The sequence below is a fragment of the Pristis pectinata genome, chromosome 7 (assembly GCF_009764475.1).
Source record: "Pristis pectinata isolate sPriPec2 chromosome 7, sPriPec2.1.pri, whole genome shotgun sequence".
NCBI classification, from domain to species: Eukaryota; Metazoa; Chordata; class Chondrichthyes; order Rhinopristiformes; family Pristidae; genus Pristis; species Pristis pectinata.
This window is the reverse complement of record NC_067411.1, coordinates 79661974-79683926: the sequence shown is the minus strand read 5'-3', so window position 1 is coordinate 79683926 and position 21953 is coordinate 79661974. Positions and strand designations below refer to the sequence as shown.

The 21953-nt window shown below is 40.9% G+C and overlaps 1 protein-coding gene across 6 annotated transcripts in view; it reads left to right on the top strand.

The window, feature by feature from the left end:
• mfsd3 (major facilitator superfamily domain containing 3) overlaps positions 1-21953 on the top strand; it is a 57581-nt gene that overhangs the window by 19903 nt on the left and 15725 nt on the right. For 4 of the 6 annotated variants that reach the window (XM_052020364.1, XM_052020362.1, XM_052020363.1 and 1 more), the window contains exons 3-4: positions 4641-4788; positions 5515-6295. In XM_052020364.1, the coding sequence (XP_051876324.1) occupies positions 4641-4788; positions 5515-5959 (593 nt within the window). In that variant the 3' untranslated portion in view covers positions 5960-6295. Of the gene's footprint in view, positions 1-4640; positions 4789-5514; positions 6296-13234; positions 13339-20790; positions 20901-21953 lie in introns of those variants that run through there. The other 2 variants (XM_052020366.1, XM_052020367.1) reach the window with 1 other exon arrangement.

The following is a 21953-nucleotide window of genomic DNA, read 5'->3' as shown; positions in this document are numbered from 1 at the left end:
TTGCTGTAGATTACAACAGGACACTGATGGGATGCAGAGCTGGGCTGAGAAGTGGCAGATGGAGTTCAACCCAGTAAAGTGTGAAGTGATACACTTTAGGAAATCAAATTTGAAGGCAGAATACAAGGTTAATGGCAGGACTCTTAGGAACAGAGGGATCTTAGGGTCCACATCCATAGATTCCTCAAGGTTGCCGTGCAGGTCAATAGGGTTGTTAAGAAGGCATATTGGTGTGTTGGCCTTCATTAGTCGGGGTATTGAGTTCAAGAGCTATGAGGTAATGTTGCAGCTCTATAAAACTCTGGTTAGACCACACTTGGAGTTTTGTGTTCAGTTCTGGTCACCTCATTATAGGAAGGATGTGGAAGCTTTAGAGAGGATGCAGAGGAGATTTACCAGGGTGCTGCCTGGATTGGAGAGCATGTCTTATGAGGATAGGTTGAGTGAGTTAGGGCTTTTCTCTTTGGAGAGGAGGAGGATGAGAGGTGACTTAATAGAGGTCTACAAGATGATAAGAGGCATGGATTGAGTGGACAGTCAGAGACTTTTTCCCAGGGCGACAATGGCTAACACAAGGGGGCATAACTTTAAGGTGATTGGAGGAAGGTATAAGGGGGATGTCAGAGGTAGTTTTTTTACACAGAGAGTGGTGGGTGCGTGGAATGCACTGCAGGCAGAGGTTGTGGGGGCAGATAAATTAGGGACATTTAAGAAACTCCTAGATAGCCACATGAATAATAGAGAAATGGTAGGGAATGGTTAACATTTGGGAGGGAAGGGTTAGATAGATAATACAGCAGGATAAAATGTCGGCACAACATTGTGGGCCGAAGGGCCTGTACTGTGCTGTAGTGCTCTATGTTCTATATGAATACAAAGCATTAATTGTCCTATAAGGAAAAAGATGAATGTTTATTGCCTACTGTTTTATAAATACACCTAGAAGGCAAAGATAACACTTGACTTTAGATTTTTATTGCTCTCTCTCTAAACCCTCTGCTGGCACCCTTAAGCTTAGTGAGGAGTTCATGTTATTTTCATAAACATTTGTTCAGTTACCTCTACTGCTTCTACCTGTCATCTTTTCCAATTTCTTCTGTATGCCAGCTCAGACTACTTACCTCTTCTAGTTTCTCAACTCTATCCATGTCACCTCCAGGTTTTTCTGCTCCAGTAAGAGGACTCATAATCTTCCAACCCTATTTGGACTAAAAATGGCAATCACCCATCTTTGGCACCTCACAAAATACCCTTTTCCTGGATATTCTACGTTGAAATGATAACACTTTTAATATGGTTTGAATTTTCACTTCTGAGAAGGTTGGCAATGTGATGTTACAAAACAATCATAAAATGTGCTTAAGTTGTTCTGACTGAAGGACCATCTTTTCTCCAAAGTTCTTAGCCCCTACATTTATTTGTAAGTCTTTATGCTTTGAGCACCCTGTTAAAGCTGAGCCTGGATACTCAGTGTTTGTAGCCAGCCAGACAAATTTATATTTGCCCACTGGCACATCATCCACCTGGGGAAACTGATTCGCATTGATGGCTTGGTGGAAATAGTGACAGTGATTTGCTTTATAATGTTGAGATGCTGTAGATCCCGGGGCCCTGTGTTAACTCAAGGGTGTTAAGACTAGAACTGAACACAGTGCAAAATATACTGACAATTAGCTGACTTATCATGGGGCTGTATCGTAGATCAGCATTTTCCTTCAAATGCCACAGCCACACTTTTTTAAGAAATGTTGCAAATACATTATTAAAAGGTTAAGTCTAATAATGCCAGGAAGGATTAAATAAAGAATGACATAGGAAGTTATCCAATCCTGAAGTTCACTGAAGATCCACTAGATGAAGCTATTATAACACTGAAAAATCAATCTATCTTGGTATTAATAAAGTAAAATTGAGAAACAATTTGAAGAAATGTGACTAGCTAATCTGCTTCTGGGAATATTGTGTAACAGTAAAATACACAGAAACTGATTATAGTAAATCTAAGTAATTTTCCATCATTAGGCCATACTAAGAGTAAGGTAACAGTGGAGATTACTGTGCAGGGATTACTTTTTCTTTATGTCCTGCGCACAGTTAATGCACTGTATCATAGTTCAATGTTATGAATTCCAACTGAAGCTTCAGTGCACCAATGGAGTCAGAATTTAGCAGTAATCCAAAAATCCACAATTACAACAGTACCAGATGGATTGCCAAAAATAGTCTCCCAATTGGTAATCTGTCAGGATTACTACATTTACAAAATTGCCTACATATAAGAAGTGGGTTTTTGCTTTATCTTCAACATAAAGTTGTGATCTGTCTATCAAATGATGCTGGGCAATATGTTTGCATCCACGTTTATTTGTATGTGCCTTAAGGATGTAGTAGTGAAATGATAGTAAAACATTTTCTAAGTGACCCGGAGCTGATTCAGTGGTATATTCAATACACACTACTCTGATCTTAGTGTTGCTTCCATTTAGCAGTACTATTATGCATTTGATATTTTAGTTTGGATTATGTGATTGCATTGTAACTAGTGAGGTGAAAGAAATTCAGAATTCACAATTATGAAGCATTCAAATGCCAGAGAATAATTTGACATAAAATGTTGAATAATATAAATGGGAATATAAGGAAATAGGTCTTACTGGAAATAAATGTGACTGAGGAAATTGCCAGGGAGGTGGGTTAATCTATCAAATGGGGATAATTTTATCCTTGTTACTCCATTAAAATGTTTATATTTTATGTCACTGTAGCAACATTCTATTATGCCACAAGTTTTGGTCACAATTATAATTTGATAATGCAATGCCAATAAACACAAGAACACAGGAACCAGGAGCAGGAGTAAGTCATCTGACCCCTCAGGCCTGCTCAGTCATTCAGGGTGATCATGGCTGATCTGCTGTATGCTGGCTTCAACTTCTCTTCTCTGCCGGTTCCCCATAGCCTTCAATTCTCTGATCTTTCAAAAATTTAAGTACCTCCACGTTAAATACTTTTAATGAAATAGCCTCCACAACACTTGGCGGGGGGGGGGGGGTGGGGGGTAGAGAATTTCAGAGAACCCTACCCTTTGCAAAAAGAAATTTTAAATGACTGGCCCTTTATCTCATAGCTGTGTCCCCTTGTTCAAGAATCTCCCATGAATGAAAACATCTCAACATCTACCCTCTCAAGCCCTCTCAGGATCTTGTGTGTTTCAATAAGCTCACTCATTCTTCTAAACTCCAAAGAACACAGATCCAAGCAGTTAGCCTTTCTTGATAGGACAACCTTCTCACTTCCAGGAATTGACCTGGGGAATCTCCTTTGGATTGCCTCCGATACTACTTTGATAAGGGGTCCAAAACTGTGCACAGTACTCCAGGTGTGGTCTCACCAACACCCTGTACAATTGTAACAAAACCTCCCTTTTTAAAAAAGCTCCAAACCCTTCGAAATAAAGGCTACGATGCCATTTGCTTTTTAACTACCTGTTGGATCTGCCTGCGGACTTTATGTGATTCATGCAGTACAACATCTAGATCCCTCTGATCCCATCTCACCTATTCACAGTCTCTCTCCATTCAGATAATGCCTTTGGGTTCCTTACACTTTCCCCACATTAAACTTCAGTTGCCAAATTTTTGCCCAGTCAATCTATCTATTATCCCATTGGAGGGTCACAATATCCTTATCGCAACATGCCCTCCACTTGTTTTTGTGTCATCAACAAATCTGGATACCTTGCATTTTACCCCTCCCCACCCCTCCTTTCTGGGGATTAATATAAATAGTAAACTAAATAGTTCTTGCTGATTAGATAGAACTTTGTGTTTTCTATTTGAGGTGAACTGTCAATTATGGTGTTTATGATTATAATTACTATTGTGGAAGTGTATATTGTTAAACATAATGGTTTCATTTTATACAGTTTTATTGTTATTCATCTTTGGTACATGTCCTATTGCCATCTTATTCCATAAAAGAAAGCCACATTGTAATGGACACTATCACACTGGGGTAGAGTTCTTTTTATTCATGGAGAACTTTATCTGTGGGTATTTAATACTGACATTCGGTTCTCAAAGTGTGACTGTGTTTCATTCTTCTACAGTATGATCCATCATACATATATGCATAATATTCACAAAAAATGACACAGAAAAGAAATTGTGCACATCTTCTGTAGGGAAAGCAGTTGTATTTTATGTTCAGTTTCTTCTGTGCGCAGCTAATTATTTTAAATCTGATAGACAAATTTAGAGTTTGAATGAAGCTCAACCTTCACTTACAGTTGATGAGGTAAAGAGTGAGCCAGTAATCCATGAAAAGTTAGCAGACTTGAATATGTAAATCAGTTACTGGTGAACTCGTACATGCTGCTATTTTATAGTTGGATTATGAAAACAAGTTCAGATGGTATAGAGCTTAAATTATCACCCCTGCAGAGTGGAAAAAAGGTGATGCAGAAATCTCATTAGGAAATATTATGCGTTCACAATCTGAAACCATTAATGAACTTTAAGTTTCTGAGTATATTCATTATTTCTGGCTATTCTTCCTCAGCCTCAACGGATTCACATCTATTGTTGCCAACACACTCTGTTACTATATTAACTTGTACTTCAATTTTGTTCTGCTTTCAGGAGAACAGGGTGCTGTGAGCATGTTTCCAATGTTTTTACTGGAGCATGGTTTCTCTCCGGCGGAGCTGGGCTTCTGGAATGGAATAGTTGCAATGGGATTTTCTATTTTTGGATCATGCTTTGGCGGCATACTAATGCCTAAATATAAGTAAGTTCAAAGAACGAAAGATCTTATTCATGAATAGACATAAGAAAAATACACTTCTGTATTTACACATTAATAAAGCATTAGTTGGAGTTGTTTTTACTTGGAATTGGTGTAAGATTGTCATAGTCATAGAGAGATGCAGCATGGAAGCAGGCATTTTCACCTACTAAGTTTGTGCCGACCATCAGGCACCCAATTTTACACTAATCTTACCCTATCCCATTTTATTCTCCCCACATTTTATCAGCTAATTCCAACCTCACCCCCTACCAAAAATCCCCTCCCAAGTTCTACCATTCATCTAGACACTGGGGAGAATTTACATGGCCGATTAATCTATCAACCCATATGTTTTTTGGAATGTGGGAGGAAACCCAAGATTCACAGGGAAAATGTGCAAACTACACACAGATTGAACTCGGGTCATGGGAGCTGTTAGGAAGCAGCTCTACTAGCTGTGTCACACTACCGTCTTGTGTAATTGTGTAATAGAACATGTCATATCTTACATTTTAAAAATATTAAGACATCTCTTGGGAGTCTTTACCTCAGTGGGATAAATTACAGATGAAGAGAAAAACAATAAGTCATTTAAAAAGGTGATGGTCAGTCATAATAGTTTGCATAATGTGGCTGTGACTAGCCTTGGGACCAATTCTAATTTGTTGTCGGTAACGTTTGCAAGTAGTTTAATGTGACTTATTGTTTTATTTATCTGCTTGTGAGGGTGCAGGTAGGATGGGGCAGAGTCAAGAAGACAGAAGAGACTGCAGATGCTGGAATTTGTTTTGGTCAGTCACAGTGGAGCACACTTCACATTGTTGATTACGCGCATGTTGACGAATATCAATCTTCAATAAAACTTGATTCATTTAAAACATATTCATCAAATGTATTACAAACAACAGTGATAATGAATATAACTATACAGAAAAATGTATCATCAAATTGTAGAATATTTGCAGAAGCAAATCAAATGTACAAGTCTGTAGATAGATACAACATGAGTCAACTGGAAATAGAAGCGGTAAGGAATATTGCTTTTATTACTTGCATTGGTTCCACCACTGTTAATAATCTAACTTTGTATTCACTTATGGAAGTTGTACTGGTGCAAAAAATATTGGTAGTAGAAAGAAATCATTTCAGGCAAAAATGGATAATTCTATGATTTTACCAACTTGAGTCATAAATAAGAGAAAATTGTATTTCTAATACATTGGTAATTATAAAATCCTTCAAAATCTGTAAACTTCCCATAAATGAACAACAAAAGTTGAATGCCCCTCCTGTGTGTTGATATTATGACAGCCCTTGTACAGTTCTTACATTTTTTCCTTTCACAATAATAATAAATCCCTTATATGAATAAGAAATCTGGCATTGGAAGTTACAGGTTTGCAGAATAACCTTTATCACCTTTATCTGCTTCTAAATCATTGCAGTCTTAATGACAAGTGTCAGATGACAGTCTGCACTGCAATGAGCCAATTGTTGGATTGACTTTTTTTTTTGACCCATGAGCAGGTACAGTAGCTCTTTTATGTTTTATACAGTTGTATCAAGAAAAATGTAAAATTACTGAGATTTCAGTTTGGCATTGAAATCGGAAGGAAGGACAGACTTGGCATCCGGCACTCCCCTCTAAACCCATGGGACTTGTCAAGTAACATTGAGTGTCAAACTGATGATGGGAGTACTGTAAAAGTGGGTCACAGATTGCAGAAAATGTGTCCTTTTTAGATCAATATATTGTATGGCACTTCTGTGCCTTGTTTTAGCTATCATCTCACTTGAAGACCTGAAAAATGCTGCATCTTTCCTATATAATTCATATTAGTGTTCATACATTTCTTGTAAAGATCGATTTGACTTTTACCTTTTCTAGCTGTAGAATATCATTGACATAAACTAAATACAGTATTTTCCAGCAACGTTAAGATTCAGGGATTTTCCTGTGAATGCATCATAAATTGAAATTAAAGCCTTTAGTTGTCCTATAAAACCAGATCAAAAATTCTTCATCTTCAATGCTTTGGCATGGACGAGTTGGACTGAGGGACCTGTTTCTGTGCTGTATAACTATGACCCTATGAAAACATTGTGTCACCTGGACAATTTTTGTCTCCACTGTAGCGGTTGCTACCGCGGAATAAAACAAGACTCTACTCGGAGGATTGCCAAACAGAACTGGTTTATTTTCCCGCCTTGCGCGGGCCCTTTAAGGGAGAATGTTCCCGCCCAAAACAACCGGTAATGACGTAAGTCCTACGTCATCAGGACTTTCCCGCGCGCGGGTTCTCCCTGTCGCTCGGAAAGACGAGGCCCGCCGCCATCTTGGGCCTCGTCGCTCCGACGCCGCGCGACCCGACTGCCGAGCCAGTTTGCCCGACTAGACGGTGAGTCGCCACACAACCCCCCCCCAGAACCGGCGATACAGTCCCCAAGGTCCGTGGGCTGTGCCAGCTGCCGCTTAGGGGGGCGGCCTCTGCGTCGCGGCGTGGCAACCTCGACAGGCTGTTGCAGATCCAAATGGGCTGGTTTGAGGCGGTCCGCCGTGAAAACCTGTTCCCTGCCTCCAATGTCCAAAATAAAAGTGGATCCGTTATTGCGTATGACCCGGAACGGTCCCTCATGTGGTCGTTGCAATGGCGCCCGAGGTGTGCCCCTGCGAACGAAAACAAACTTACAGTCCCGTAGTTCCTTGGGCTGGCAGGATGGGGCTTGACTGTGCCGTGAGGTGGGAATCGGGGCCAAGTCGCCAAGCTTCTCGCGCAGTCTTTGTAGGACTGCTGGGGGTTGTTCCCCTTGGTCCCGAAGGTCAGGTATGAAATCCCCGGGGACAACTAGTGGCGCCCCGTACACAAGCTCAGCTGACGAAGTGCGGAGGTCTTCTTTGGGGGCAGTGCGTATGCCGAGCAGGACCCAAGGCAGCTCGTCAACCCAGTTAGGACCCTTCAGGCGGGCCATCAAGGCCGATTTCAGATGGCAGTGAAAACGTTCCACCAACCCGTTTGATTGAGGATGGTAGGCCGTGGTGGTGTGCAGCTGTGTCCCTAGCAGGTTCGCTAATGCAGCCCAGAGACTGGAAGTGAATTGGGTGCCTCTGTCTGAAGTGATGTGGGCCGGAACACCAAAACGTGAGACCCAAGTTGTGAGCAGCGCCCGGCCGCAGGAATCAGTGGTGATGTCAGTCAGGGGGGTTGCCTCAGGCCACCTCGTGAACTGGTCCACGATGGTAAGGAGGTACCGGGCTCCTCTTGAAACCGGCAGAGGGCCCACGAGGTCGACGTGTATGTGGTCGAACCTCCTACGGGTAGGCTCGAACTGCTGTGGTGGGACCTTGGTGTGTCGCTGGATTTTTGACGTCTGGCAGTGCGGACAAGTCCTGGCCCACTCACTGACCTGTTTGCGCAGGCCATGCCAGACAAACTTGCTGGCGACCAGTCGGACAGTAGATCTGATGGACGGGTGCGCCAACCCATGTACCGAGTCAAAAACGCGTCTCCGCCAGGCTGCAGGGACTATAGGGCGGGGCTGACCAGTCGCAACGTCGCAAAGTAGGGTCCGCTGACCTGGACCAACCAAGAAATCTCGAAGCTGCAGACCCGAGGCTGCGGTTCTGTAGCTGGGCAGTTCGTCGTCGGCTTGCTGTGCGTCGGCTAGGGCCGTGTAGTCGACACCCAAGGATAGGTTGTGGATGGTTGGTCTGGAAAGTGCATCAGCAACGACATTATCCTTTCCGGAGACATGTTGGATGTCAGTTGTGAACTCGGAAATGTAGGATAAATGTCTCTGCTGACGAGCTGACCAGGGATCGGAGACTTTGGAGAAGGCAAAGGACAGAGGCTTATGATCGGTGAAAGCGGTGAAAGGCCTGCCTTCTAGAAAGTATCGGAAATGCCGGACCGCCAGATACAGCGCTAGAAGTTCCCGATCAAAAGCGCTGTACTTCAGTTCGGGCGGTCTAAGGTGCTTGCTGAAAAATGCCAAGGGTTGCCAGCGGCCTTCGAGTAGCTGTTCCAGTACCCCACCCACCGCGGTGTTGGACGCGTCTACCGTGAGGGCAGTCGGGACGTCAGGGCGTCTTTGGCCTTAACGAAAGCAGCCGCAGCCTCGTCAGTCCAGGTGATGTCCTTGCCCTTACCAGCCAGCAGCGAGAACAGAGGGCGCATGATATGGGCTGCTGCAGGGATGAAATGATGGTAAAAGTTGACCATCCCAAGGAATTCCTGTAGGCCTTTGACTGTGTCAGGACGGGCAAATGGCGGATAGCATCCACCTTGGCGGGTAGGTGGATGATTTTGCTGGTGACGTTGCTGGTGATTTTGTGGCCGAGGAAATCGATAGAGTCAAGTCCGAATTGGCACCTGGACGGGTTGATCGTGAGGCCGAAATCGCGGAGGCGGGAATACAGCTGGCGGAGGTGGGAAAGGTGTTCCTGGCAGTTACGGCTGGCGCTCAGTATGTCGTCCAAGTAAATGAACACGAAGTCCAGGTCTCGGCCTACCGCGTCCATCAGCCGCTGGAAGGTCTGCGCGGCATTCTTAAGGCCGAACGGCATCCGAAGGAATTCGAACAGGCCGAATGGGGTGATAATCGCAGTTTTGGGGACGTCATCCGGATGGACCGGGATTTGGTGGTATCCCCTAACGAGGTCCACTTTGGAAAAGATGCGGGCCCCGTGTAAGTTCGCTGCGAAGTCCTGGATGTGAGGGATGGGATAGCGGTCCGGGGTGGTGGCGTCATTCAGCCTGCGGTAGTCGCCGCAGGGCCTCCACCCTCCAGTGGCTTTGGGGACCATGTGCAGGGGGGAAGCCCAGCGGCTGTCTGACCTGCGAACAATCCCCAGCTCCTCCATGTGACGGAACTCTTCCTTTGCCAGGCGGAGCTTGTCTGGAGGTAATTGTCGTGCTCGGGCATGAAGGGGTGGCCCTGTGGTAATGATGTGGTGTCGTACCCCGTGTGTGGGCCTAGAATTTGTAAACGAAGGTGCCAAAATCGATGGGAATTCGGCTAGGAGCTTGGTGAAATCATCGCCAGAAAGGGAAATGGAGTCCAGGCGCGGGGCTGGTGGGCTGATTTCTCCCAGGGGATAGGTCCGGAGAGTGCTAGAGTGGACTAACCGCTTCCTTCGCAGGTCGACTAACAGGTTGTGGGCCCAAAGGAAATCGGCTCCTAGGAGTGGTCGGGCGACGGTGGCAAGAGTAAAGGTCCAGGTAAAACGGCTGCCGCCAAAGTGTAATTGAAGCGTACGGGTGCCGAAAGACCGTATCGTTGTACCGTTGGCGGCATTGAGTAGAGGACCTGGTGGCCTGTCACGAGTGTCATGGCCTGTTGGGGGCAAAATACTGACCTCCGCTCCAGTATCAACGAGGAAACACCGTCCAGATTTCTTGTCCTGAACGAATAGGAGGCTCTGTCGGCGGCCAGCCGCTGTAGCCATCAGTGGCGGCTGGCCCTGGCGTTTCCCTGAAACTTGCAGGGTGGGTGGCATCGACGGGCCTCCGCACCCCCCCTCTGATGGTAGAAGCACAGCTGGTCACCCGCGTCGTCATCTGCGTTCCTGGGGCGTGGTTGCTGGGACCCGGCGAGGTGGGCGTTGGGCTCGCGGCCTGGTGATTTGACTGACGGACGAGCCGCTCTCGCGCTTGGCCCTCCACAGGACATCTGCCCGGGCAGCCACCTCACGGGGGTTGCTGAAGTCGGCGTCAGCTAACAACAAGTGGATGTCATCGGGGACCTGTTCGAGGAAGGCCTGTTCGAACATCAGGCATGGCTTGTGTCCCTCGGCCAATGCCAGCATCTCATTCATTAGGGCGGATGGGGATCTGTCCCCCAGGCCGTCCAGATGAAGCAGGCGTGCAGCGCGCTCACGACGGGAGAGGCCGAAGGTCCGAATCGAAAGGTCTTTGAAAGCCGGGTACTTATCTTCCTCTGGAGGCGACTGGATGAAGTCTCCAACCTGGGCGGCTGTCTCCTGGTCCAGAGAGCTAACCACATGGTAGTACTTCGTGGAGTCGGAGGTGATCTGCCGAAGGTGGAATTGCGCTTCAGCCTGGTCAAACCAGACGCTGGGCCGAAGTGTCCAGAAGGTGGGCAGCTTGAGGGCCACTGCGTTGGCTGCTGCGCTGTCGTTCATTTCGCGGGTCCAAAAGCCATTTGGACCGTCGGGGTCACCAATGTAGCGGTTGCTACCGCGGAATAAAACAAGACTCTACTCGGAGGATTGCCAAACAGAACTGGTTCATTTTCCCGCCTTGCGCGGGCCCTTTAAGGGAGAATGTTCCCGCCCAAAACAACCGGTAATGACGTAAGTCCTACATCATCAGGACTTTCCCGCGCGCGGGTTCTCCCCGTCGCTCAGAAAGACGAGGCCCGCCACCATCTTGGGCCTCATTGCTCTGACGCCGCGCGACCCGACTGCCGAGCCGGTTCGTCCGACTAAACGGTGAGTCGCCACACCACCATATCAAAGCCATTCCCTTCGTTCTCTCCACCTTTTCCCTCTTTTTGCAGCTTAAGACTCGACTGTTTTCTCACATTTTTCCAGTTTGATGAAAGGTCATTGGCCTGAAATGTTAACTGTTTCTCTTACAGGTATGCCTCACCTGCTGAATATTTCCAGCATTTTTTGATTTTTGTAGAAACCTCTTGCTTTGAATATATAGAGCCCTGGTGAGACATTGCAGGTTGATGAGTTTGTTAAAGTGGAGGTCAATAGATTTTTTGGATATTAAGGGAATCAAGAGATACAGGTTTTGTAAGTGGTGCTGTGGTGAATGATCAGCTATAATCTTATTGAATGCCAGAGTAAGCATGACAAGCCACAGGGCCAACTCCTTTTGTTTCTTATGTTTTTATATTTATTGAGCTAAAATGTTAATTAGTGCTTTTTTTTCTCTTCACCGATGTTATATGACCTTTTGAGTATTTCCACTAATTTCACTTTTAATTCTCTATTTCCAGTGTTCACAGGACTGCAATTTTGTACAATAAACAAAGACTATGGACCTTGCCAAAAACACCCATAACCTTAGAATGAATTTTAAAATTTGTAATTCTTTACTTGAAAAGTAACGGAAACAAATCCTACAGGAGTAAGAAGAAAACATTCTAGACTGTCAACATTTTCTTGAAATATGTATTCAGTTACATTCTTACCTATTCTTCTACTCTTTGTAGTTTTACATGCACTCCTCAGAAGATTTTGCATTAGTTTCTTAGGCTTCTGAGTTGGAACCTGGTCAATTCACCTTGGTTTAATTCTTTTAATAGATAGAGTTTCTTGCTTTTTTAAAAAAATTTCATTACGTTTCATGCTTCTAAAAGCAAACTTGGACAAGGATCCAGCACAATTTGATATGCTTCACCAATTAACTACTGACCAACCTTCTCTTCAAAATTCCTCTTGTGTAATCAAATATTTTAGCTCTTTAATTTGTAGCCCCCAAACTTGAACTGGTCTCTGCCTGCGGTTTGTATGCATCCCACGGTGCTTTTCCTGTTTAGAGCTATCAAACTTTATCTAAGGTGGTGCTTCTGAGGAGCAAGTATCATTTTTTAAATTATTAATACAGCATCTGCTGGCTATTAATTACAAGTCATATGCTCCTTATCTTGTTGAGGGACAGATTACCAAGAAGCATATTCCAGAGGATCTATAATGGTTTAAACTCTTTCAGAGAATCAGTTAGCTGGAGTAATTCTAGAAGGCTTTTGTTTCACCTCAACCTTTGGCTATTTTCCAGAGAAATTAAATAGTGATCTTTTTTGCTCTCTGTAAAATAGTCAAACCATTAACAGGGAATTCTTGTGAGAAAATAAAATATGTTATTAATTTCCACTTACTGAATGATAAATATTTCTTTCAAATCCTAAATTTGCATTTACGGTTGAGCACAACGTGGAAAGACTCTTCTTTGGTTTTCAGTACCAAGCTTGATCTCAATGGTTTTGTGCATAGGAAGCCAGTATAATCTACATTGCTGCACTTTTGTATTCTTTGGATTACTCCTATTTCAAAATAATTACAGCAAAATTAAAGTCTCCAGCTAGCTATAATAAATTGCCAGATTAGTTCATATGTCAATGAGCATTAAAGAAAAATTTCAATTTTTTTTAGTCTATCAAGAAACAAATGATAAATTCATTTTCTCCCAATACCACTCTCACACTTCCAAATTTAACTTGTATAAGGTGAATAAAAGTACACAGTAATGATGCAAACTCATTAAATATATGAATAACATTATATTTCTTAATGAGATGTTTTATTGCTGTTCCATTTGTAAGCATATCAGAACCTCATTCCCTATCAACCTCAGAACATTTCAACATGATCTGAGTCCCTTGTACCAAATATGTTGTATGAAATGAAATTTTTGTCCTTCAAAAAATGAGATCAACATATATTTATTTAAATGTACTTTGCTTTTGTTTACAGCGTGTTTTCACTTATAGTGATCCTGTTCTTGATGCGCCTTGGAAACTTGAGTTTACAGACATTACTATTACTTTCATTTTACTATGAATCCTTCATAATGAAAGGTACGTTGACTAAATTTAATATTGAATGGATAAATTTAATTTAATATATATTTGTAGTAATAGCTCAAATGTTCATTTTTATTTAGTTTTATGGGATGTGAATTTTGCAAATCAACCTTTTTCCACTCAAAACTATGGGGTCAAGTATCATTAAGAGTTGAAATAGATTTACATTGGAAATTAGTAAAGTATTTCACAGTAATTTCATTCCTACAGTGCTTTATTACAACAAAGTCTCAAAGCACATGACAACTCAAATAATTGTGTAGGCAGTTTGGCCAGCCAATGTTCCATAAACAAAATGATTTTTTTAAATTTGTGTGCTACCATTTGAGTAATAACTAAAAGCATTACAGATTTCAATTTTAATCTCTGAAAGAAAATCATTGCATGTATGTTTGTCACAGAATAAATAATAAGGACATATTTAACAAGTTTCTGCTCCTGAAATGGAGCTGGGAATGCTTGTGAATCGTTTGCCTGTGGAAGGCCCTTGAAGGTCTCTATACGTTAAAGTGACTGGAGAGTAAATCCTGACTTTTGGCCCAGTATTACTCATCTATGTTCTTGCCACAGTCTGGAACAGTAATGCTCATGTCAATTCCACATTTAATTAAAAGTACATTTGTAAAGCAAAAATGTATATTTTTGGTGATGCCCTCCAAAAGGGTATTTCTGTAAGGAAGGCTGGTTAGGTCACGTTGGTGGAGCAGGCTCAAAGGGTAGAATGGCCTACTCCTGCTCCTACTTTTCTATGTTTTGTCTTGAACCAAGTGTATAGTGCAGCATGACTGTAGAAAATGATCTTTCCCATGTGATTCCATATTTGCATCTGCAAAACATGTAGTGCCTGTTGCAGGAGTGTGCTGAAGACACCTGTACTTTGGCTTTTACTTTGGTGGTGGGTCAAGCAGTTTTGGCACGGAATGTGCAGGCAGATGGCACTTAGCCTGTGGAACATTCCAATGTCAGTCTTAAGCTTGTAAAATAGATGTGGAATCCATGAATGCTTGGCCTTAAGGCCTTTCCTATAACATTTTTATGTATTGGCTTTAAATATATGAGCAAATATAGTGGAATGCAAGTTTGAGTAAGACTCAGAATCTAACTTTTCAAGTTTGACTTCAACCTAACTGTCTAGAAGCAGGATATAGGAAGAAGAAGAGTTGAACTGAGATAGGGCCATTCCTCACTGGGAATGGGTGTCATATGTTCCAAGTTTCTTTAAACACAATTGATTGGAAATGATTAATGAATGGCACTGAGAGGGGTCTGGGAGAAAATTGCTTGCTGCTCACTGAAGCATTACTCACATTGCTTGAAATGAATATGGAAACTTTCACCTGTGCTAACACTGGATGAGAAAACATACTTTTCAGTCAACAACTTGCTTCACACTTGTTTCCAAAAGTAGCAGAAAAGAATCAATAATTATCAAAATCAGAATGATAAATGTTTACAAAGCAATAATTGCACCAGAGTTATAAGCATTTAACATTCCAGTATATAAAAAAAAGACTTTAAACCCATAACCAACATGAATCAAAGGTTTATGAAGATTTAAAGGTTTATGAAGATTTCAAATACTCCATGACAGTGGAGAGATAAGAGCATAAGACATAGGAGCAGAAAGGCCATGTGGCCTATCGAGTCTGCTCCGCCATTCCATTCGATCACGGCTGATTTATTTTTGCCACTCAACCCCATTCTCCTGCCTTCTCCCCATAACCTTTGATGCCCTTACTAATCAAGAACCTGTCAACCTCCACTTTAAATATTTGGCCTCTACAGCCATCTGTGGCAATATATTCCACAGATTCACCACCCTCTGGCTGCAGAAATTTCCCCCTTATCTCAGTTTTAAAGGGACATCCTTCCATTCTGAGGCTCTGCCCTCTGGTTCTAGATTCTCCCACTACTGGAAACATCCTCTCCACGTCCACTCTATCCAGGCCTTTCAATATTCGGTAGATTGCAATGAGATCCCCCATCATCCTTCTAAACTCCAGCGAGTACAGGCCCAGAAGCATCAAATGCTCCTCATACGTTAACCCTTTCATCCCTGGGATCATTCTCGTAAACCTCCTCAGGACCCTCTCCAATGCCAGCACATCCTTCCTTAGATATGGGGCTTAAAACTGCTCACAATACTCCAAATAGATGGGGGTCTATTACATTGAAATAGTAAAAGCTGAGAGGAGAATCAATAAATTCTTTTAAAACTTTACACATTATCGATAGGGTAATATAGGAAAAGCAGTAACATTATAAAGGTACGACCATTTCACAGATTCACAGAATGTTTACAGCACAAAAGTAGGTCATACTGGCTACAGAAATCCAGCTAGTCCAATGTGAAGTACAACTACACTACAATTGTATCTGCCTTTGTCGGCTGCTGCTGATTTTAAGGGATCTGAATGAAACACTAGATGGTGAGATTAGATAAAATATTCTGACTCCTGTAACAATGCCATTTGCTTGGATCACTTCATTTGAACAATACCTAAGAAGAATGCATCACTGCCTTTGTAGATGATTATATTAAAACTATTAAAATAAAATATTCTCCAGTGCTAACTATAAAGTTTTCATAATTCTCAATGTGCAAAATGGATTGTGGCACAAGTTTAGATGAATCTACATTATATTTAAAATAAAAATGTAACGTGCGAGAAATACTCAGCAGTTCAGGCAGCATCTGTGCAGAGAAAGATAGGATTTACATTTCAGATCAATAACCTTTTATCAGAGCTGGAAAAGTGAGAAAACAAGTTATCAAGTTTTTTTTGGGAAGGATGTAATGAGATGTGTGATATCACTGAGTCAACGCTGGCATTGGGCGGTGAGGTAGCAGGATATTTACCTTGTTGCAGGGTGTTCTTGGATTTGCCCCTGCCATGAAGTAGTAAACAGACAAATCTAGAAATACTTTTTCTTGCATGTTCTATTGTTACTTTATTTTATTTTAAACAAAGGGTAATTTCTCTTTTAACAAACTTCAGGTAAGCTTTTGATCAACAAGGATTCTGTGAAACTATAAGCAAAAATAAAGAAGTGTATCAAAAAATGTCATTGACAAAAGTCCATTTGGATTATAAACATTTTTTCCACAGATGCACAGCATGAATCAGCATAGAAACTATGTCTTTACTAAAAATGATATCTATCCCATGTTCCTGAATTGAACTGATGTTGATGGACATATAACCTAGGATTATTGATAAAAAGATAATGTGCTGTCTTGCACTGACCTCTTTTATTGAAGTTTGTTCTCCCGAGGTGTTCCTCTGTTGTTTCTGTCAGTTTGCTGTGGAAAAAGTCAGTTGAAAGGTTTCTTTAATCTATTATTTTTTGCAAATAAGATGGTTAAAGAAGGACTTTGAAACATGAATGTCAAAAAAAAGTTTAGAGTTTGTCTTGGGAGAAGGATTTAATGTAAGAATATCAAGAAGCTGCTTTTATTTGCAGACAACTCCAATAGGTCATACAGTACATCAAAGTTGATGCCAGGGATGATAAACAAGATCAGAAAGATGTTTGATCTTACATGTCATTGACTGCCTGTAAATGTGCTATTTATTTCGGTAGCTTTGTTAAAAGAAATGCGACACCCTTTAAGTAACTGTGAAAGTTTTGACTACATTTTATTCAAATTCTTTGTAGTATATGGAAAGTTAGCAGGTGCATAAGGTGCTTTAGATGCTTGAAATATTAAGTGCAATGTGGATTGTGGCTAATCTTTATATTTCCATCTTCTTCATTTGATACTTGACTGACCTATTGTGAAGTTCCAAAAATGCAAACAATGCAATGTTTTGTTTTTCGAAACAGAGGTATTTCTCCATATACTTGTTATACATGTTATGATGTATTGACAATTAATTGCAAACCAGAATTCTGCACCAAGATCTCCAATCCCGATGAAATCCCTATTTCCCAGCTTCCACAATGTTTTGCACCTGATATTGAAATATTGTTGGATATTTAGCTTAACCATTGACTGTCAAGGAGCCGAGATCACTTGCACCAGTTTAAACCATTCCTAGGGATTGGTTTGTATCTGTTGCAACTTGCACCTATCCCTTGCATTCCAGATGGAGATTGTTTTCAGTGATGGCCATCAGCCTGACATTAACAGATGAGTTTCCTATATCCACTGAACCACTGTGCAGAATTCTGATATGGCCCTTCACCAGGTTCCTTCGTAACTGCATTACTTCAGTCTCCCTCTTCGCTGATCCTGTTTGCTGGCGGCTGCATGTTTCCCTGCTCAGATTGTTTGCGATTTCCAACCAGTTGCTTAAGTTTGTTTGTTTTGATTGGTTTGTTTGTTAAGGGATATGGAACCAAGGTAGGTCAATGGAGTTTAGGTATTGATCAGTCATAATGCTGGTGAATGGTGAACAGGCAGGAGCAGCTAAATGGCTTATTCCTATTCCAATGTTCCCTCTTTCCAGTTCCTTATTTTGTTTCTCTTCTAAACTAAACCCAATCCATAAGTGTCCTGCTTTTTGGGCCAATTTATACGTTTCCTCCTTGGATCTAATATGATCCCTGTTCCTGTTTTGTTTTAATGCCAGACAGGAATGAACAATTTTAGTTATCCATGTGTTCCTTAACTATTTGCTATTGCTGATCCACCATCAACTCCACAAGTAACATTCCTAATCTCTCTTAGCCAACACTTGACCATGCTGTTGTAGCTTCCTGTATTTAGCTTCAAGACCCTAGTCTCAGAATCACCACCTCGGTGAAGAATTATATTATGGTCACTTCTCCCCAAATGTCCTTGCAGAATAAGATTGCTAGTTAATCCTTTTTCATTACACAGTATGTTGTCTAGGATGGCTTAGTCTCTAACTGGTTTCTTGATACCTTGGTTCAGAAAACCACCCTGTATACACAAGAGGATCCATTAGGCACTACTTAAAAGAGATCAAAAGGCAAATATTTTGTGGTCTTCCTTGTTTATTTTTTGGAGTTATGCCTTAAAGCTTCCTTATTTTCAGTAGCTTGATATTGAATGTGTTCTTTGTACTCCTCGGTCTTAGAAATTAGCTACTCATTGACTGTCTGATCTTTCCAATTGTCCCCTTTAAGGTATTGTTACAATGCCTTTATCATCGCTGATCTCTCTAGACTTTTCAACTCTTCAAACAGTGAGATATTATCATCCCCAACTAGCAATATTCACTGAGTCTAATGGTGCTTGGAACCTTGCCCATGGGACTTTTCTCTTGAAAATGCATTAGCAATGAGTGACAGCACAAGAGGTATTGCAGCTGACTTTTACCTTTTACTCACATTGTCCACAGAAGTGTACCTCCAGCAGGTGCTACTGCATGGGATCTCTGGGCAGTTTCCTGTCTCATAACCCTCCTGAACAAAGACCAAATTTAACATCCCTCCTTGTATTCCAACTGAGATCAGCTGCCATCCTGGGCTGTATGCTATTGTCATATATCACCTTTTTAATATGAATACTTAATCTCCAAATCACTTGGAGAAATTGTACAGATTCTGGACTGGTTAAAAGAGACAAGTACTTATAAAGAATGATTCACACCCTGATTGTGTATGGTGGATTAAAATATCGGTTACAGTTGGAAATGGAATACAAATCTCAGTAAATCCTGCCATATGATGAAGAGTCTTCCATTCTTTGTGTTTGATAATAGATCTGTTTCCAAAAAAAACTTCAGATCATTGTAATGTCACATTTGTTGCCTGTTCATCCAGAAAATTAGGTCAACGCATTATGTTTAGAAATACATAGATAATGTCATCACATCCTGGCTCCCAATGGACATGCACCAGGCCTGTGCAATCTGACACAGCCTCACAGTTTAAACAGGCTTTGGCGGAGAAATTTGATTTTTTTTAAATTTCAGAACTGTATTTAATTTCTAAAAATTATACACAGGAAATAGAGTATAGTTTGATCAGGGTGCAGCAACCCGAGCTTTTTACACAGCAGGCAGAAGGTGCATGAACATAACAAGCCCAAGGTGCAGTGTCCAGCATTTTGATGAAGATGAAATGACTGGCGTACAATGTCCAGGACAAATGATAAACATTTTATATAAGCAAGTAAGGGACCTAAAGCTTTTTTGAGGGCTGCTATGCTATATTTGTTTGGTCTGAGGCAGCTTATGTTGGCTACACTCAGGATAATTGCCTGGTGGGATTTACCAAATTCAAGTTCAAAAATACATACACATTATTCACTCTTGGGTCCTCCCACTATCTGCCTCCTATCTGCTTCCACCAGCAAGTTGCCCAGTGATGACTCTGGTTCAATGCTAATAAGGTCTAGAGTCCAACATTAGGCGTGAAGCAGGCCATTCTGGCACAGAGATTATTCCCTGTGGAATCACCCACCTCACAAGCCATACGTCTAAAATGAACTTCTAGGTCACTGAGTTTTGAACCTGAGTTTTAACTTAACTTGAGTTACATAAAGGGCACCTGTTGCCGTGAAACCATTTCCCAACAGGAAGCATTCATGGGTTGGACAAGAGAAAACTTGTTAAAGTGCTTCAGACTGGTACCTTACTGGTTTGTTTCATGAAGTATGTTCCTCTCTCTCCTTCCATACCCATTTGTTCATTGATTTCTTAAGAGCAATAAGATCTTCCAATAAAATTAATTAATTTAAAAGGATGTTTTTAGTGTTGAATCTGTTCGTGGCTACATTGATTAAAATTTTCTAGTGCATTCAATAAAGAAGTATGCGTAACTGTTTAGCAATCTTAAAAGTTTAATCAATACAGAAAGATGTAATATATTCTCTTGATGCTGATACAATAATTTCAATATGTTATATTTCATCCGATTTAGATGTTTACCTGTGACTTTAGTTTTTGTGCTGCCATTGTGAAAGATTCAGTGCACAACCTTGATTAAACTATTTCTATAAAATAGACTAAATTTCAGTTGGAAATTCCATATATTTATTGTAGTATAATGATTAATACAAGATTATGTTGTCACTCAGTGGATGAAGGCAATTGTGCAACCACAATGGAAAAAATTGTGTCATTTTTTTCTCAAAAGTTTCATTTAAAATGATGTGAGAGGAATACTGCTGCTGGGCATTCAAGTTTTCTTGAAAGGTAATCTCTTCCTCACGTAGAACTATATTATTCAGACATTTATTACAGTTTGAATTTAATTGGATAAATTCCTGAATCACTTCCCAGTTTTGAAATGAAATTAGTGGTTTATTTTTCTCTTGCTTTTCAGCATCAACAACAAAAATTTAAATATTTTTGAACTTCTGCTCAAAGCAGAACCAGGTGTTTGCTTTGAGGCAATATTCTTGACTATATGTTTTAATATGTCACAGTAGAAGAGATTTCTTATCATGTTTATTCCCCTTGCTATGTTGCAACACATCAATCGAGTGTCAGAAAGTTTCAATTTCAATTTATTTTGTATTTGTCCTAGGTGCAGCTGTGCTAAGTATTATTTTACAGCATTTTCTCAGTGGATTGATAACAACATTGACATTTAGTATCATGATGCTGTGCACTCAGAAAGCTGACAAAAGAATACAGGTAAAATATGTGTACTTCTGTGACAGTCATTATTTCACCAGCTTGAATAGTAATACCATGTCAATTTGGTTTTCCAACTTGTGAGGTTCTCTTATCATGCCATCTATTCCTTGAGACATACTATGTCGATCAAACTTTTTTTATTGTTCCAATTTTGTTCTGCTATAAACATGCAAACCAATTTGTGCAGTTCTAAAAACAGGTTATTAAAATAAAAAGCATATTTAGGTGTGCACAACTAACCTATTTGGCAAAGGCTTAAATCCATTGGATTTGTAATGTATAAATTACATGAAATTCAAAGTCTCATTCAAAAAAAAACTAACACTTTTGGATAGGGAAACGCTTCAAAGGGTTGTTTAAGAGCTGTATTATTGGAGTTAGAATTTTAACCCATATCAAGTTGTGGTGTTGAAGTGCCCATTCTGTATATCCATTTTAAACATAGCTGCTTTCTTACCCCACTGCTATTATGTTCTTCCTTTTTACTGTTTGGGGCATTTTTGCTTTTACATTTTCCCCATATTTTGAAATCTTCGGGCAATGTTTTTGTGCTATATGTATTCTCTGTGTATGCATGTCTCCTAGCCATTAATGATTTTATAGGACATTAAGACAGAAATGCTTTCCCAGGCAATTGTGATACTAGCAGAGTGTCAAATTCAAAAAAAAATCCTGATATAAACATAACATCATTTAAATGAACAGTAAAACTATCCCTTATGATGCTAGGAAGAATCAACTGATTTAATAATATTGACTGATAATAAGATTCTACAGCTGTCTATGATAATGTGGTTTTACAATATTTCCAGTTACTGTGAGAACTATTCTTTCTATTAAATGCTGAGGTTCACAGTACAAATCAGTATGATGTGAAACAACTGAGGGTCACCCATCCCCCTTTTTTTTTCACTAACCTACATGGCTCACGGTTCACCACTTTTAACATTTGTATTGTTGTTTTCAAATTCATCCTAGCTTTCACTCTTCTATGTCTTTGTAACTACCCAAATTCTCCACCTCTCCAGGACCTCTGAAATAAAAACAAAA